At 37.1% G+C, this 19,830-nt stretch overlaps 1 protein-coding gene across 11 annotated transcripts in view; it reads right to left on the bottom strand.

The window, feature by feature from the left end:
- Positions 1-19,830, bottom strand: part of CNTN5 (contactin 5) — a 637,852-nt gene that overhangs the window by 21,364 nt on the left and 596,658 nt on the right. For 10 of the 11 annotated variants that reach the window (XM_061374568.1, XM_061374569.1, XM_061374565.1 and 7 more), the window contains 4 exons: positions 18,041-18,199; positions 17,462-17,611; positions 7,905-7,975; positions 6,676-6,910 (listed from right to left, as the gene is read on the bottom strand). In XM_061374568.1, coding sequence (XP_061230552.1) covers positions 6,676-6,910; positions 7,905-7,975; positions 17,462-17,611; positions 18,041-18,199 — 615 coding nt within the window. The remainder of the gene's footprint in view (positions 1-6,675; positions 6,911-7,904; positions 7,976-17,461; positions 17,612-18,040; positions 18,200-19,830) is intronic. The other variant, XM_061374572.1, reaches the window with a different exon arrangement.

Genomic DNA, 19,830 nt, shown 5'->3' with positions numbered 1-19,830 from the left:
CCTATAGGCCCCCTTCAGATACTGGAAGGCTGCTATGAGGTCTCCATGCAGTCTTCTCTTCTTCAGGCTCAACAGCCCCAACTTTCTCAGCCGATCTTCATATGGGAGGTGCTCCAGTCCCCTGATCATCCTCGTGGCCCCCCTCTGGACTTGTTCCAACAGTTCCATGTCCTTTTTATGTTGAGGACATCAGAACTGCACACAATACTCCAAGTGAGGTCTCAGGAGAGCAGAGTAAAGGGGCAGGATCACCTCCTTCAACCTGCTGGTCACGCTCCTTTTGATGCAGCCCAGGATACGGTTGGCTTTCTGGGCTGCAAGTGCACACTGCTGGCTCATGTTCATTTTCTCATCGACCAACACCTCCAAGTCCTTCTCCACAGGCCTGCTCTGAATCTCTTCTCTGCCCAACCTGTAGCTGTGCCTGGGATTGCTCCCACCCAGGTGGAGGACCTTGCAGTTGTCATGGTTAAACTTCATGAGGTTGGCATCAGCCCACCTCACAAGCATGTCAAGGTCCCTCTGGATGGCATTCCTTCCCTCCAGCGTATCAACCGAACCACACAGCTTGGTGTCATCGGCAAACTTGCTGAGGGTGCACTCAATCCCACTGTCCATGTCACCGAGAAAGATGTTAAACAAGACCAGTCCCAACACCGATCCCTGAGGGACACCATTCGTTACTGGTCTCCAGCTGGACATTGAGCCATTGACCACAACTCTTTATTTCAATTTCCTTTTATATTCTCACCTATTTCTATACCACATGTATTCTGATTAATATTTATTCTTGTACTGATAGTCTGTGTCTATACAGTCTATACAGTCTTCAGTGTGAGGTGTCCCTGCCCATGGCAGGGAGGATGGAACTTGATGATCTTCAGGTCATTTCCTACCCTAACTATTCTATGATTCTATACCTGTTAACTAAATAGGGATAGAGAGACAAGGAACCAGCCTGAGCATGGACATACAGTTGTCCGTAGCCTTAAATAATAGCAAGACCTGTGGTGAAGTATTGATTCTGGACCAAAATATGCTCAGGAATATATTGATGCATGGCCAGGGATGGTTCCCAGGAGGTATAGGAATGCAGCCACAGACTGGAGAGTGACAGTGTTCAACTATGCAGATGTGAACTATTTTTGGCCAGTTGAAGTCGAGGATAAAGAATATCTGTCTTGTTTTATTTGCCTTATTTATTTATTTATTTTATATTTTATTTGTTCTTTACCTTTAAAATATCTTCATCATTGTTAATAATTTCCCTGATTTGCAGATAGCATCTTACCCAAATTCAGCCCTTTTTTTTTTAACTAGGTCAAAATAATCAAGTTTTTGTGGTTTTTACTCAGTTGCTGATGATCCTGTTAGTCCTTTGAACCTGTATCATCTTGAGTTCTTTGTTGATCATGAGCAATGAGAACTGTTGATTTTAGCTAAGCTTTATGATAGTTTTATCAGAATGATGCCCTGATTCAAATTAAAACATTTGTGTCTTTCTTATTTGTAGGTTCTAGCTGTTGGGTTCCCATTTTGTATGGATTGGCTTATAACTACTGGATGTAGCACTCATATGTTATTCATATTCCTTTCCTCTAGTCGTACAATTGACATTTTTCCTGTGTGTTGTTCAAATCCTTCCCTGTATTTGCAGTGCATTCTAAGGTCGCAGTAACAGCAGTATCATAACCAGTTTTCCTATTGGCATTATGAATATTAAACATATACGATCTAAGAATGGTCTTTAAGGAATTTTGCCATTAACCTTCCAAGCCTTTTGCAAGTCTGGTGGTAAATGTTTTCTTTTGTTTTGTTTTTTTCTGTATTCTGAAATATTTGGGTTATTTTCTTAATAAATTAACTGTTTGTTTTGTGTTATTTTTTTGCCAACTGCTCCTTGTTTACATTATTTTGGGATAGAAAAGATCCTGCCCCAGGTCCTTGAGCACATGAAAATATCAGAAGTTTTCACTACAGGTGTAAAAATTTGCAGATTTTCTCATTCTTATTATCTATCCTACCTATATTACATTATTTATTAAAAATAAATGATAAAGTATTTCATTATTGTTCATCTATTCCTTGATTATCTCTAATATCAGTAACTTACATACTTCACATCATGTCCTGCTTTACATACCTTCCTAACTTTTAAAGAATATTTTTTTCAGCTTATTTTTTGTAGACTTTATTAAATGTACTTTTTACTTATTATGAACACCTCTAGTGGGTACACCTCTAGATCCTCAGATATAATGTACTGCCTCAGAAATACACCATTTCTTACAGTATAAACTTCAGGTAGATTTTATACCTTTGGCTCAGAGACTTTCCAAAGCACTTTCATGTCTAGTCTCAACTGCTAATTTGAGTTTATTAAATAATATTCTGATTAATTGTTCCACTGTTATTTGTTATGATCAGCTTTTCCATAGTGTCTTACTTATTCATCAAAACAAGACTATAGCACCTTTATGTCCTCTTAGTCAGTACTGGATAAGGAATCTGACAATTATCACAGTAGAATGCAAGGTCATTAGTTTTATTTACTCCCCAAACTACCCTGAGCAGCTAAATTCTTTCATGAATGAAGGTGTCTGTAATAATTATCTAAAATTAGAAAGGTCTTTCTCAGCATCCAAATTGATCAGGGCAGTCAGCAACTGACCTCTAGTTCGACTCCCAGTTTCTGAAATGCCCTTTTATGAAATGACATAGAACCCCAGGATATTCTTTTTTATCCAAACACTGGTTTTCTATATCCCCTGTATGTTATTAGATCATCAGCATGCTATGACATCCAGCCATTTTTACTTTCTTTTCTTTCCTATGTAGTTTATACTTTGTCTAGTCATGTTTGCTAAAGCAATCCTACCAGACATCATTCTTATAAGTACAGCCTTTTCCATCTTCTTGCAAGTATACTTTCACAGTCTCATATTTTCTTTTCCATTGCTATATTTCCAATTTTTCCAGTTTTCCTCTTCCAGTGAATTAAAACCACACATAGAGATTCCATATAATTTCCCTGATACTGAAAGCTTGTATTGGTAGTCTTGGCATTCTTAGCCACTCAGTATTTAAATGGAATGTAGTCATCAAGAAAAAATCTCCAAAGTATATATAAACGTTGAAAAAAACAGTACCTAACACTGCTTTTGTTAATGGTTTCATGTTCAATATCTTATGCCTTTACAATTTTCATTCTCTATGGATCACACTCATCTGTGCCTCCACAGCAGTGCTTTGTTTCAGTACACTCTAGCATGAGCCTGATACCATTATTTTCCTGGCAGACTACAGTCAGACTTGTCCCTGCTGTTTATGATCCTTCTCAGTGTTAGATTTGCACATTGCAACCTTTCTTCTGGCAGGCAGCCCAGCTTGCTGTGCTCCCCATGTGTTCTGGTGTCTCTGTTAAAGGGTTCCTTCATGAAAGCTTCAGGCTTGTCTTTCCCTGGTGCTTTAACATGTCTGTTGTGTCCTTCTACTTTCTTACTGAAGATAATTGCACATCTTTTTTTTTTTCTATCTTGCATCTTCTGTATATCATCCTCATTCCCTGTTCAGAACTGGTACCTGGCTCTCATTATCTCTTTTACTTCACTAAAACATCTGACCTCTGCTTTTCTTCTTCTCTCCTTGATTGTTCGCTTTCTTCTTTTGCTAAGGTCTCCAGGGAAGACTCCTTCCAGCTTTCCTACTGCATTAAGCTATCTTTTGCAGAGGGTCACATTTGCCCTTTTTCCTCCTGAATTATCTAACTAGTTTTGTACAACGGAATGCTTCTCTGTTCTGTTTTCTATTCTTCAGTTACATTCATCTGCATCTTTAGCTCCTGGATAATCTCTCCCATGAGGTGTATCCTGGTGATGTTTCCTATGAAGTCAAAAGGCCAATGAAGGAGAAGACATGTCTTAAACCAACTATAGCCATCATATTATTTCCCCACCTTAAGTCTGGGTTATCACCCTCCTTGATCCTTCAATAACGATTTGTGTCATATTATCTTCTAAATGTCTGACTTAGAGACAGAGGTAAAAGTATTAGTGTCTCTATTTACTTATGAAAAAGTGCTCAGTGTTTGGCTCATGTTTTCTGAGGTGGTTTTTTAAGCCTCTTGCTCCAGTCAGAGACACCTTATATAACCAGAGGGAAGCCAGTTGTGTTCAGAGAGGGAAACATCTTACTCAATACCACCTGCCAAGCTGCTTGCCTAGGCACAGCTCAGCACCACCACGAATGGGCTCTCAATGTTGATCAGAGCATACAATATGTAGTCACAGTCATACAGAAAAGAGAGAATTTTTCCTTGTCCAGAACCTGTCCTATGCAAACTGTTGTTTTTTTTTTTTTTTCCTGCGTGAACAGGCAACAGGTTTTAGACTTCCTTTCACAAATGTTTTATGCCAGTAAAACAACTCCAGATCCATCTGCAGGTGTGGAAGACATTTTAATATGTAATATAAAGTTTTCTTAACTTTTAATAGTTTTATCCTAGGCCTTTATTCTAGATGTTTGCAGAGGAGTGAATTGAGCATATGATGAAAAGCAAGTAAACTCAGGGTTTGCTAGATCAGCCCTAGGACCATAATATATTGGACTGTCAATCTTTACTTAATATATCCTCTTCAACAGAAATCCTTGGGAAAAAGTGCCTTCAGTTGTTTAGCTGCTTAAGTGTGAAAGTCCATGCCTCCTTCAAAACCAGTTCCCCCTTTTCTTATACATAGCAAGCTGAAATGTCTATTGTCCTCAGTGTCCATACTGCCAATAACTTGGGTATAGTAAACTGTTTTGTCACTCCTTTAAATTTCCAGTGTATCACCTAGCGTTATTCTGGAGAAAAGCTTTTTATAAATTAACTTTGCACTGTATTGTCACAACATCCCATATTTTTTCCTCAAATACAAGTCTTACAAAAAATATTTAACCGCATAGAATTCCTCTTACCAAAGAAAAGTCTAACATACAGACACATACAAAGACTGAATTAGCAAAGCTGTGATGGGTAGGTACTTTCAAATAACTGAACTATAATCAGGAAACTTGTTTGCTAGAGACAGCCTCTGAGAGTGTCAAAGGTTAATTTTAATAATTCTATTAACATAATTTGTAAAGTTCATATTTTTTAAATAAATGTTAGAAAAAATTATATATATATGTTACTGATTATTCCTTCTCCAGACTTGTCCAAAAAACAAGCTAAGGACTACTTAGTACAATTATGCTTTCAACTTTTTTAGAATAGCTTTTGCTATTTAAAAGAAATCCATTAAGGTTTTGTCTACCTTCTTGTGCAAAACTCTGTCTTTACTGAACTTTCTGATTAGAGTATGAAATTGTTAAATAACAAAAGCATCACCACTGGTATCACAGTATCATTTTCCACTGAGGAACATCAAAGAGGGATGTCAGCTGTAAAATTTCCAAGTTATAAGGAGCAATTTTAACATTTTAAAGTGTAATTGTTTTCAAAGTAATATGAATGATTGGTAATGCTGATCCAAACAGTGGAACACAAACAAATTACTGGAAATGCTTTTAGCATAAACAGCATTTCCAACCTCTGTAATTACTATGAGAGAAGAGCAGTATATAATCTATACTTCATCATGACTCCAAAATGACACATTTATTGTAGGCTAATATAAAATAGCATTTAATGGTTTCTAGCTTCAAATGAAATGCTATTATCTTGACACTACATTTTTGTAGATATATTATGAAATTCATCCCATCCATCTGTACTTACTCTTTTAACAGGAGACATTGGGATAATTCAAAGATGGCACAGTAAAGAAGAACTGAAGTATATGACCTGCAGTAATGGAGCTGCTAAAATGTTCCTGTGGATAACATTTATTTACCATTTTTGTGTATGGAAACTTCCAAACACTGGTCTCTGTTAATAGTCAATACAGAACAACTTCTTTTGCTAGTATAAATTTGTTTTGTTTTGTCTGTTTTTTGTTTGGTTTTTTTTTCTTGCTTGTTTTTTTTGTTTTGTTTTTTTTTTTTTTACAAAACCCTGTTGAGTGTCATATCAAGCTGAAATAGAAATTTTCAAGAAATATAAGAAATATTTTTCATTTGTTCTTCTGAACTATCACAGCAATTCACATTGAATAGTTGTAATTAATATAAATTCAGAACTTTTATGCTAATTAACTAAAAAGAGAAAACAATAGAAAAAAATAAGAAACAAATTGTACTGTGCAATTTTTGCTATCCATTAGCCAGGTAATGAACATTGATGAGTGAATTTATTTAGTCTTCAAGCTGTTCTCTGATTAACCCATCAAAAATTATATTGAACTGCAGAAACATTAGAAAATATCAGCCTTTCTTTGCTCATTGTTAGAGCAGCCCATCTTAAAGTTAAGACTACAGATTTTGTATTAGGGATGAAATTTCATTAAAACTTTTGGGTTTATTTGGGTAGGACTGATGTGGCTTGATGTCTTTTTGTAACCTTTCTCACTTGTTTTCTGGGGAACCTTGGCAAATTAGTTCATCTCCTTCTCTGCAAAGCATGCTTAATATTACATAGCACTTCTTCAAAGAATTTTGAAATCGAAGAGTGAAAAAGCATAGTGTAACAGAACACATTATATAAAAAGTAGCTTAGTATAGTTCATAGTATACAAGTTAGCTTCATGTTGAACTGACCTCCTTCAGCTGAGCAGATGACCACAATAGGGCTGAAGGGACCATCTCCTTTGTTGTTGTAAACACCAACCTTCACCTCAAAAGGAGTCAGAGGTGGCACACTTTCATCTCTGTAGATGAACTTTGAGGCATCTGAAGATGTCACCATTTTTTCCTTCCAGCCACGTGTTCCATTGGGTCTGAAGGCTACAATATATCCAAATCCTTGTCCATTCTGAAACTCTTCTGACACTGGCTAAAAAATAAAGTTCAGGTAATGATCAGATTTAGAAAGAAGTCACAGAGCGGCTGCCCATAATCTGGCTGCTTGTGCAAGAATGATCCCTTACAGTTGCATTGTACGATTTTACTCTTCCACTAGGAGAGTTGCTGCTGTTTATAGTTATAGACTATAAAGCAAATCTGCTCTATCAGTTGTTTCAGCTAGCTGGTGTAGGAGAAGGCAGACATGCCAATGGAATACAGCCTTTTAAGATGTCCTAAAATTCACCATTTTAAGCAGTTAGAATTCTGTATGTTTCTTACTATCTGAATCTCTCCTAAGGTTGGCTAGGCTAAAATGTTTATCATTAAAACCCCATGTCCTTATATGATGCAATTGTTCTGGGGTTTATATGTATGTATATTTTCTGAACCTGAAAATTTACTATTAATCTATAAGTTTTGAAAAGTCCTCAAGAAAATTCTCTGTTCTCCTGCATCATTTACGATTAGCAGAGAAAGCAACTCCCGCAGTTGTCCACTAACACAGTCATGCATCTGCATTTTATCTTGTATCTCAAATATCTTCTGAAAATAAAGGTCTATTTCAAGTCTTTAGTTTCATATTTTTACTAAATGCTTAAATAATTCTCAGGTTAAAAACCAAAACCAAAACCAAAACAAAAAGCACAAAACAGCTACAAGCCTTTCCTTCTATTCCCATAGCTATTATTTCATTGAATGTAGCATCTACATAAGATCCAGAAAAATCAAATCAACCCAAGCAGTAGAACCGGAAGAAAAGATTTAATAATTAGCACAAATGTTGAGCTGCTGCTATAGTGCCCTTTACTCAAGCCACATGGAAATGCACATTGCTTCAAAACTTTAGAACATATTTAGAGAACAGTACTTTGTGTTCATGTCCTGCCAAGATCTGCTATAAGGAAACCCCAGTACACTACTCTTTACTTTGCTCTCAAAGAAGTAAACATGAAACAAAACCTTTAAACAGAAAAGTCTCTTACCTCCCATGCTATTACTAATTCATGTCGCCTTCCACTTCTGCCACTTACATTAGCTGGAGGTGTCTTTGGAACTGTGAGCAAAAAGGAAAAACAAAAAAACAAAGCTAAACAAAACAAAATGTCCAAGTTATTAAAGTTTTCCCCATAGTAATAAGTTGCTGCAGCAGACATAAGGCTGTTAAATCAGAACAGAAATAACAAACATAGCAGTCTGTGGTCAAGAAAATTTGCTCGAGTTTCAGTTCAGAGCTACAGTCAAGCTGGTAAACTCAAACAAAGCATCAGCTGAGAAGACAAATAATATTGAAAAAAAAAGCTGCTTAAGTACGATGTCTTCTGCAGATTATTCAGAATTTCAATGTACAGATCATCTAAGAGGTAAACCAGGAACTATCCTGATAACATTTGTATTTTTTGAATAGACAACTCAGAGACAAATATCAGGGAAGAACTTGACATATTTCAAACTTCAAGTAAAGTCTTAGGCCACAAATGGTATGTCTCTACTGTTTCCCACGTCATTAGGGATTTTTGAATGTCTTAGTTCTTGCAAATCTTTCTTGTATGCTTTATTAGGAAGGCAATTTTCAGAAATTTTAAAGTAACCACGCTTAAACCTCCCCTGTCATTTCTTTCATAAGGCTGGAATCAGTACTACACAGTTCTTTAAAACTGAGACTACCATTATGGTTTTAAAAGCACATATGAGCAGCTGATGAAATTCTTTAAAAGAAATTATAATTATCATCAACAGTGTGAATTTGGTTATCATATTTTGCAAAACTACAAATCTTAATTGTTCCACTGGAATTGTATAATTTCTTTTATCTTACTTAGTGCTTTCCAAATGATTAATGTTTTGATTTCATTTGCTTTCTTATTTGATTAAATATGTCCTAAGAGAAAAACTTTCTCTCTTCTTCTTTACAGCAGTACATAGGTCATTGGTAGAAACCCACTGTGAGGCATTAACTGAGAAAGAGCATTCTCTTTAGCCAATTTATTGTGTAGCACTCTGCCTTTGAACTATATAAAGAATACATTTAAATAAATGTACACAGTACTCTTTATTTTCCATGTTGATCATTAACAAATTAAGATCAATGAAAGCACAGTTTTTAATAGATCCTGGAAGTTCACATAAAATTTCAGAATTCATTTGTGTATTATCTGTTTGAACCCCTTAAAGAACCTAAACCCTATTCTGTTTTTTCACATAAATGTTGCAGACCTACAGAGCTTATGAACTGCTTCTGATTTACATTTTATCTATGTTCTTTTCCTTCCTTAATTAAAGAAATAAAAATAATCAGTGTGCAACACTGGGTAGAATGTTCTACAGTGAAAAGATGCAGATGAAGAATCATCTGCTAGTTATTTAGCAAGCAAAAACTGTGAGGCCATCTCTAATGGAGCATATTTAAACCTTGTGTAGAACCCATTTTTCTCTTGCCTTTTAAAGAGATTTTTTTGGGGGTAAGTTATAAAGATATAAAGATGAAGTTTTCATGTAGGTGCCATGTTCCTGATGAGAGAGTATGCTGTACTCCTTTGAAGCACCCAACATGATGGGTTTATTTAACCTGCAGTGTCCTCCTTCTAGAGTTTTCTTATTAACAGTTTTGCAGACTGAACCCCTATTTAAATGAATAAACATTACAAGAATAAAACTGTCAAAACGATGGATTTCTTTTGCACCAAACTAAAATGTACATTCACACAGTGAAACTCTCTCAAATGAATAACCATTAAAAGAATAAATGTGTCAAAGGAATAAATTTCCTCTGCACTGCACCAAAGCAGATTATACACACTCAGAGGAGGACATTTTGGAATAAGTAACTATTAAGGGAAGAAAACTATTAAAAGAAAACATTTTTTGCAAGGCACTGAGCTTATATACTAGCAAACCTTTTAGCAGCATCACCTTTATATTAGTGTTATATCTGAATTTACTTATTCATAGCCTACGTTTATTGCCATGCAATTAGTGACTTTCCAATTTTTAAGTTGTTAATTCTCAGCAGTGACACTCATGGAGATGCACTTGCACCAAAGCATGACGACTAAACTTGGCTCCTGGACAGCATCCATTGAGCCTGGGGAATGAGGACATTAGGAACTCTTTTCTTTAATGCTTATCAAAGCTGAGAAATTCAGTATCATTTCTTCTGGATAAATACACCCCAATTAGTAGCAAAGAGCTCTTTGTGTTAGTATATCTCATTTAACAAGAAGATGAGAGAACATCACCAACTGGAAAATGAATGTTTCCTTTCCACAGAACTGGTCCTTAGGATCATAAAATATGACTATGCTTAGCTTGATCATATGCCTGTAATTCTGATCAAAGCCGCCTCATAAGCCCCTTTGTCAGCTACCTAGTCTCACCTGTCTCCTGTTGTATTCTTAGACCATAAGCTCTTTGGGATCAGGTCAGCTCTTCTTTTTATTTGTTTCTGCAGCCACGGGTAATGCTGGGTGTTAAAATCCAGGTCTCTTTGTTGTTCTGGTAATGAGAACAACAAATAGCAACTAAAACCTGTGTTCTGAAGGACATGGTTACTAGATGTAGGTCAAAGTAAATAATGGTGTATACTGGCACAAGCTGATGTTGAAACATCCACTTGAGACAAACAAACAATCTCAAAATGACTCTGCCAGGAGTCTGATTTAAACAGAAACAGCAGGGGTTTTCTTACTGTGTTTACATTTTCATGGAAGTACCGTGATATGCTGAAAATGAAAGTGAAATTAAACACTATTAAAACTTATAATCCCTACACCAAACAAAAAAAACCCTTCAAAATTTTGTCTAAGAGCAGGCACAAAGAATGTAGCCCTCAGTAGTCCTATGAAGCATTTGACAATATGCTTAAACTATTAATGATGGAAAGGTGATATGGAAAGGTAAAACTTACATATGAAGCTGACACAGTTGTTTAATAATTCAGGCATATCTTATGCATGAAAAACTGCAGTGTTGTTTAGGACAAAATGTATGCACAGAACTAGTGTTGCTCAGGGCTTTGTGCATGGGAGCAGTGGTTATAAAGTGCAGGAAAGTGCCGATAATGCCACCTATGTGTAAAATTCAAACTGCACCTGTTTTTAAAACACAAATGGCTGTTTCATTTGTTATAATGTCAGAATGAAATATATAAAGATTTTCAATATTTTGCCCAAAAGCAAGTACCCAAAATCTTCAAATGAGCTCATCTTTAAGGTCTACCAGAATCCACAGTTTTCAGTGATAAACAAAAATAAAGGCAGAGTGAAGACAGAGAAACTTTTAGAATTAACACAATTAAGCAGAGAGCAGTTTTCAAAATGTTGGACACAGTGGAATGCTGGAAGGGAAGCTAACATACAACGCAAGTGTTCATGGTTTCATAGCTATGGTATTAATTACCACTTCCAAAATCCTACCCAAACCTTATGAATGAAGATTTTAAAGTACAAATGTAGTTTGAAAACTAACCCTCTTAGTTGTGGATAAGGTATGGTTTAGAAGGAAAGGGTTTGTTGCAGCACTTCTTAATGTGAGGACCAAAGCAACAGCACATTCATCAGTATTTTATTCTCAGTTCTTTTCCTTTCTATGTGGATTTTATATATATGTATATATATATGTGTGTGTGTGTGTGTGTATGTCTCCTATTGCTATCTCCTGCAGTACACATCTGGAAAACAGAGATGATAAGTGAAAACCCTTTCAATGTGTGAAAGGCCAGCCCTCAAGTTCACACCCTCCCACAAAACATTTCACAACCCATCTGTTCAGAAATGCAAAATGTGCTAGCATCTTGGAAGTGGATGGTACACTGTATTCAACTAGTGGAAAACAAGGATGCTCCAACTGGTCTCAGGATCTGCATTCCTTTCTCACTTCATCTGTGTTTTTAATATTAGTAGTTTAGTAGGAGATAGAATTCAGTTCTATTCACTGATAATACTGTCATGTGTCATCTGTGTCTGAATAGACTCTAAATCACCACATATAGGACCGAAATCTCAAATGCTATTATATATATGCCAGAGAACCAATTCCTTAGCCTTCCTGTTATTCTTTTAGCATCACACATATTTTGATTGTTTGCCAATATATACTGCATATTAAATTGAGTCTTCAACAGTATGTGTTATCAGCCTACTGGTTCTAAATATACCCACGCAGTCATGGGTATATCCTCCTTAGTTTTTCTCTATAGAAAAGCACATTTTCTACAAAGCCTTTAGCAGCCCATGTAATCATCTCCAAATGTCACATATACAGGAGGCTATTAACCTTTTTTTTTTAGAGTAAAAAATACTTATGATAAAGGAAAAAGCTGAAGCTTCTTTTATACAGGTCTCAAACAAATAGAGCACCACTCCCAACAACAGAAAAACCCTAAAACAAAACCAGTCTAAACCAGGTATCTTTCTTTTTCCTTTTTTATTTTTTTTTTTTTTCCTGGACAGAGGCCTGTCTTGTTACGCTGTGAAGAAATTCTAACTGAAAGTAAGTGCAACATAGTGGAAAATAAGAACTTATTAAAGATAAAGCCTGAGTATAACCTGTTACTAATAGAGTGCACTACATCATTGTTACCTCGTAAAATCAAGTTTGCACGCATGATTAGCAGGTTAAACTTCGATTCTACTCAATTTCTCTCTTCCCATGTTTTCCCATGAATAGATAATGTAATTGATGCTTTGGCCCCAGGCTTCAAATGACCGACTGCCTTAGTGGAATGCCAGACATGTTTAAATTCATGTTATTGGCTCTTTTCACCTTGTGGACCTGTAAAATATGTATCAAGGCTAGAACTAACACAAATGCGGCAGCTGGCTCAAAGTTAGATGTGCCAGAAAATTGCAGTATTATCCATTCTGATGAAAGTAGCTATGAAAAGCAATCATGTTAACTAAATACGAACTAAGTAATAAGATTAGAATTTAATTAGAAAATTAAAGGAAGTGGAAACCTGTTTATTATTCTGTTGATTTCCTTATACCATCCCTATTATTGTTTTCATGGGTACTTTTAGATAATGGTCTAATATCAAATGTTGTTCCCATCATGGGGAAGAAACGATAAAGTAAGCGAGGTGTGGGGAGAGAAAAAGGCTTTAGTCTTCAGTCAAATTAGCTTGTGCCATTAAATTAAAGATGCCAATTTCCACTTAAGTATAAAATACGGGAAGCAGAATCACAGATTTGCTGCCTCTGTCGGTTGTGTACACAGCTGTCATTTAGCCTGGTGGATCGCAACTCTCGTTTAAGCATGAGACACAGTCACCTTCTCCACTGGGAGACTGCTATTTCTGGTATTTTACCAGTGCAGGGCAGCCTACCTGTTTTCGCTTGTGGGGCACATCTACAATCACTGAAAACAGCCAGGTTGCTCTGCCTGGGTCATAAGCAGAGAGACTGATGCCACGTTCTTTCTGAAATATGTCCTTTCAAGTATATGTGTTTTACAACTTGAAAGCTATGGTATTAGAACTGGATCCCATGTTAATAGAGATTTTCCCTTGAAGCCTTCAGATAAAAATAGGTATTAGAGCCATTCTGAAAAATAATGGATCACTGGGTGCACCAAGACAGATATTAATGTGCTGATCTGGAAAACCAGATATGAAATCCAGTGAAAACTATTATTAGATTTCCTGTCGGCATCTCAAAACTATACCAAGGGTGATAATTCACAGTCTGTGTCTCAGACGACAGAGCCAAACAGGATCTGCACTTTGGGAATATCTGAAGATCAGGGAAAAGTGGCTGTTTTTTTGTTTTTTTTCTTTTTAGCAAAAAATGCTTCTGCTGAACCATGTCATGATTCTATGAAGTCATTTCAAAAGTGCCATAAAAATAATAAGCAGCATGCTATTTTGCAGAGAACTACATGTGTAACAAGTTGTTTGATTCGTTTGTTTGGTTTTTTGCTAATGGTTCTTTGCTTAAAGCAGAGTCCATTGTGTTCTGACTTCACAGCTCTTTGCAGATTCTAACAAACTGGGAGATTATGTCTTATTGTAACTCCCATCTTCTCATTCCCTCTATAGAATATTGCATCTACCTTTTCTATGAAAAAAACCACAACCAACACAAACCCCAAAACCATGCAGAACTGAAAAGAAACCAAATCTTTTCTTACAGAAAGTCTTTTGAAACTGAGGTGATGGCTACAAACTTCTGCTGTTCCGTGCCATGTTAAGCAGGCACACCAAATAAATTCAATTTCTCTGAAGGCTGTTGAGTTGCTTTACTGGCAGCTGTCTGGATTTCAATGTCATACTACAAAATGCTCCCTTCTAACATGACATTTGTGCAGCTGTAAATCTGGCAGCAAAAAGCTATTCCTAACTGGGAAGCTCAAAGTACAAGTAAACAACTAGTGTGCCATTTTTCCTATTTGAACTAACGTGTTGCTGATTCATTATCCAGGAAAGCCTGTACTGTTATCAGCTACATTGCTGTTTATCAGGAGGACCCCCATGTACTGGAGTGCAGATCATTGCTACTTGAGTTTAAGACTGTTCCTTCTGGTAGCAGCAATAGTGGAGTATTACCCAGAAATTAATACCAAGCACTGAGTGAAAATACACTGTACACTGCATGCTTTGTCTGTCCCAGGATTATTATTTAATGAATAACTTATGAAGATCGGCTGAGAAAGTTGGGGCTGTTCAGCCTGGAGAAGAGAAGGCTGTGTGGAGACCTCATAGCAGCCTTCCAGTATCTGAAGGGGGCCTATAGGGATGCTGGGGAGGGACTCTTTATAAGGGACTGTAGTGATAGGACAAGGGGTAATGAGTTAAAACTTAAACAGGGGAAGTTTAGATTGGCTATAAGAAGGAAGATCTTTACTGTAAGGGTGGTGAGGCACTGGACTGGGTTGCCCAGGGAGGTTGTGAATACTCCATCCCTGTTGGTGTTCAAGGTCAGGTTGGACAGAGCCCTGGGTGATATGGTGTAGTGTGAGGTGTCCCTGCCCATGGCAGGGGGGTTGGAACTTGATGATCTTAAGGTCCTTTCCAACCCTAACTATTCTATGATTCTAATTCATTTTTATGGAGGTGAAGTTGCAGTGATTGTCCAAAGGTATGCTAAAAATGGATGTGCGTGAAGACAACTTTCATTAGTATTGTAGGAATGTGTTTTAGTAAATACAGTCTTTGTTAAACACTGGGAAAGAAGAAAAAGAAACCTAAAAAAGACAACATCTAGATGAAATCTGACATTTTCAAACCTCAGTTTATGAGAAGAGTGTCTGCTCACATCTTAAATACATCCAGCTGATTAAAAACCTGAGCCATCCTTTCAAACGCAGGGAACATATTCATATATGTGAAAAAACATAATCCCAGGGGTGCAAACTATTACAGGGTAAACTTTTTCCAGAATATTTTTGTTCTCTGTGATAAGTACCCCCTGAATAAATAGAAAGTCACTCAAACATTTGGGTCTAGCAGTATTTTCACTTCCAATGAAATATGGAACAAAATCAAGGAAAGAAAAAATGCGGGTGAAATAAGAGGTTTTTTTTGAAAATCATTTGAGATGAAAGTAGCTGGTGTTTTTTATTTAATTTCCCTTTCCTTTATTTCTTACAGAACAACGTGTAGCATCTGAATTTTCTGCTATACAGTTACTGAGTTTCACACTGTGGGGAGCTTTCAGAAGATGAGGAGGATAGTTGGAAAGAAAGCATGCTTCCACATGCATGAATGGGAATCAAATCACTTCAGTGCTGTTCGGTGATTGCACAGTGAAATTTAATATCAGCCAGCAACTACACAGTTATTTGAAGTAAAAAAAATAAAGTCTTAATACAACTGAAGATAGGTTTGTTAGACTTCATCTGAAACAGCGCAGCCAGTTCTGGGTGCCACAATGAGAAAGACATTGATTGACTAGTGGAGGTTCACAGGAGGCCATTGGAATGGTGGGACTGGAGCATTTGCCTTGTGAGGAAAGGCTGGGGAAGCTGGTTCAAACTTGTTCAGTCTTGAGCAGAGATGGCTTTGGGGGTCCTAACAGTAGCTCCCAGTGCCTATGGGGAGGTCACTGAGGAGACAGAGATGGGGTCTGTATAGTGGTGCAGGATGGGAGAGTGGGAGTGCAAGAGACAGTGGTCGTAAGTTGATATATGGGGAGCTCCAGCTGGATATATTGAAATTAAAATCACAATGAGATTAGTTAACTGCTTGAACAGGTTGTCCAGAAGGGATGTGCAATCTCCCTCCTTGGGGGTTACAAAGACCACACTGGACAAAGCCCTGAACAATCTGCTCTGAAGCCAGTTTACCCAGCTTTGAGCAGAAGGCTGGACTAGAGATCTCCCAAGATCCCTTCCAGCCCTGATTATTCAGTCAATTCTGTGGTCCCGTCTAAGAAAACCAGTCTGAAAATTCTGCTGTGAATGTGAATGGCATATACACAGACTGGTGAACTATGGAGATGAGGAACAGGATTAACATACCTTAAAAAATAAGAATTTTATTTCAGAATGCGAGAGGTGGACACATTTTGGCATTGCTACTTGTAAGTCTTACAATCTGCCTTAATGAGAAGAAAGAGTGCAACTCAACTGCTGTATTTGTCCAGAATATTCACAACTACAAAATCAATTACACTTTCAAATTCAAGTGGAATCTTTGAATTTGGCACTCTTCTATTAGGTATGGTCAACAAAATACTTACGAATTATTCATCTGAAGAAACATCAAAATCAAATCAAAACCTCTAGGCCTCCTAAATAACAAAGAATAAGAATAACCTGAAAGTCTTCTGAGATGCAGTTCTCTTCTGAGGCTTTATTCAAACCCTCTTTCTTTCTGCCTCTTAAACTGTGTTTCTCGAGCTGCCTAGCGATTTTTCTCAGATTCTCAATCCCTCTTTTTGTCTCCTCATTCTGCCCAAGTTACTTGCAATGATTCCAAGCTTTGTGAGACCACTGCAATTTTCCTGAGTCCCAAATAAGATATAAAACATTTTTCCTGGGCTCTCACAGTACCATCCCAGTTATAAGTACAATGACATTTCTTTAAATGAAGTAACAGTTCATGGTAGAGTGTGCATGACAAAAAAACACGTAGAGCACAAGATACTTCATATTAAGTGACTTTCCATGACTTTCCTCTCTTGTTGAAAAAAAAATCTGTGAACGTTCAAATGAAGAAGTTGAGCCGTTGTTTGAAGAGACTGAGAAATAGCCTACAGCTGAAGAGCAGTGGAAGCCCGCTACAGGGCATGCAGCAATAGCTTAAATTTAAGCCAGATGAAAAGTAAGGTAGTCTGGATTGAGTAAAACAGCAGAGAATGGGTTTATTTGACATTTCTATTTAATATCGAGATAATAATTTAAATAATATATTATTTAAAATAATTAAACATTATTCCTGTAATTAAAACAAAATGGCTCCTCATTACAAAAAATATCACCCCGGAGCAGTGATTACTGAACACACAGAGACGTACCAGGGTGAAGGGTATAGGCCTATTATTATATTTAAATAGTTGTTGTTTCTGATAGTCCTAGAAAATTAACATTTTCATCCTCTTCTTACCTGCTTCATTGGTTCTGATCACTCGTGATGGTGTACTTGGGTCTCCAGTCCCAATTTTGTTGGTTGCTACAACTCTGAACTCATACTCCACCCAAGGGTTCAGTTCGACAGCCATAGCAGACTCCATGTCACCACTTATCACATCTGGAACTGCAGACAGTAAAGAAAAGTGTAGGTCATTCAGAAATCTGAGGCTCACATGCAAGTGTCTCAATGGCAAGTGGACTCTGTGATATAATATTGCCATTAGAAATGATAAACATCAAGGATCTAATATGTCATAATTCACAGCTAGGTTTTTGTCACTGTGGTACTCCTGAAAAGACACAGCTTGAAAGATATAGGGGAGAGCTTTCTGCTTATTCACAGATGCAGCATGGCAGGTGTCTTTGTGTTGTCCTTTCAGAGCTGTTGCTAAGTAACAGAAAAGGAATGAAAAAAGAACGAAAAAAATAATCAGTGCTTTTAATTTATCATTGTTCTATTACGAGTATCTGTCCCTGCAGTTGCTGGTGGTTATTGTTGTGATGAGCAGGACTTTTGAACAGTTTAGTTGTTCTGTTTGAAAGTTTTTCTCACCTGTTTTTACTGTCTGCCAGCCAAGAGAAAATGGACTGCGTGCTTGCAGGTTGTAGAGGGAGACAGGGCTGTGATTGTCTGCCCCAGGACTCCAGGAGAGTGTTGCTGTTGTGTCTGAAATTTCCTCCACTATTACAACCCCTGGGGGACCAGGAGGACCTAGAAATAAAATGGAATAATCAAACAGACTACACCATCATCTCAGATGAGCAGTAATAGTAGAGGAGATGCATTCTGTAGGGACTCCGTGGAGTTCAATATCCATGAAATACAAGGGTTAAAATACACACAACTACATCACAGAGGTACCTCATTTCCATGATTTCTGCTGGTAAACTGTGATTGTTTCTACTGTTTAAATGCTGCATGGATGAGTATCAATTAACTTGTCAGAGTGACAGTGGAAGAACTAGAAATAGAAAGATTGAAAAAAAGATAAATCCTCCAATCCTCCATTATAATTGTTCTGAACCTGAAATTAAAGGAAAAAATGAGCAACTTTAAGAAGCATCCAGGTTAGACTGAACAGTTCCAATCACATCTTCTCTGTGTGTGAAGATTGTCAGCATTTCCTTGTCAGCAGGAAAGACAAATAGTGATCACAATGAAGCACAGGTGGATTGCTACTTGAAGAACAATAATATTGGTAATAACTGAATCAAGAATGCAGCATTCAGCCTCCTCAAATTCACTCATTCAGGGAAACCTGAATTACTATCCTGCTGGAAGTACAGCTGTTTTGATTTAACTCTTTGATTTAAAGCTGTTAAAACCAAAACAAAACCCAGACCCAAATATTTTGAAGACTGATAACTACTATGGGTCCATTAAAAACAAGCAAAAAACCCCACGGCAACTTCTCACTTTAAAGAAATTAAAGGATTATTTTTTCTACTTAGCTGAACCAAATGAGAATATGTTAATCACCATTTGTACAGGCCAGGTGACTCATCCAATAAGTGAGGCATGTGGTAAAAACCATGACTTTGCAAATTAAAATGTGGCTGTAATGTCCCATTCCCACCCCAATTTTCTTCTTCAATTCTTTCTGATATTGATATTACTGGTGTTAGAAAACATTGTTCATTTGCACTTGCCAAACTAAATCAGTGGCAAGGTTCTCCTGGTTCAGGATCCTCTTCCACTGTTGCTGTAACCAGATGTTTAGGGGAAAATGTGAATCTCTGTCATGAGTAAAAGCAGAATAAACATCTGTCTTCTGGTTTCTTGTATGTAAAAGCTTATATAAGTGCTGAAGGACAGGTCTTAAAACTTCTGTAAAATGTTAATATTATTAATAGCTATAATTATTTATGAAAAAGCTGGATTTTCTTAGCATCCAAAATCCTTCTGATTCTTTTCCGTCTTCCTATTGTTGAAAGCTGAAGTTTTGCTTCTGCTCCTACACAGATGGTGGACTGTGAAATCAGAAATGCACTACTGGAAACTTTCCCCCACAGTGAAACTGCAGGAAGGGTGGTGATGGAAACAACTTTAGTAATAGAAAGCAACTGCTGTTACACTTTTGCAGAAGCCCAATGCTGCTTGCAGGTAGCATGAGCTGTAGTGGAGAAGGCCCTTTGGATACCTCCATGGCCACAACCTGTGATGAGTGGTGCAGTCTCACTTGCTGAACTGTCAGAGCTCAGCAACTGCAAATCAGGGTGGCAAAAACTCAGGTCTGGTGTAGCTGTAGCTAGGATTTCTGCATTACTGAGCTCAGCATTATTATATTTTAGTGCTATTTCATGCAATCAAATCTTTTGCTGGCTAAAATCCTTAGTTCATGA

This window comes from Neopsephotus bourkii, unplaced genomic scaffold (genome assembly GCF_033783945.1).
Source record: "Neopsephotus bourkii isolate Nb327-2 ecotype Australia unplaced genomic scaffold, CSIRO-AGI_Nbou_v1 NB_1638, whole genome shotgun sequence".
Taxonomy (NCBI): Eukaryota; Metazoa; Chordata; class Aves; order Psittaciformes; family Psittacidae; genus Neopsephotus; species Neopsephotus bourkii.
This window is presented reverse-complemented; position numbering and strand designations above follow the sequence as displayed.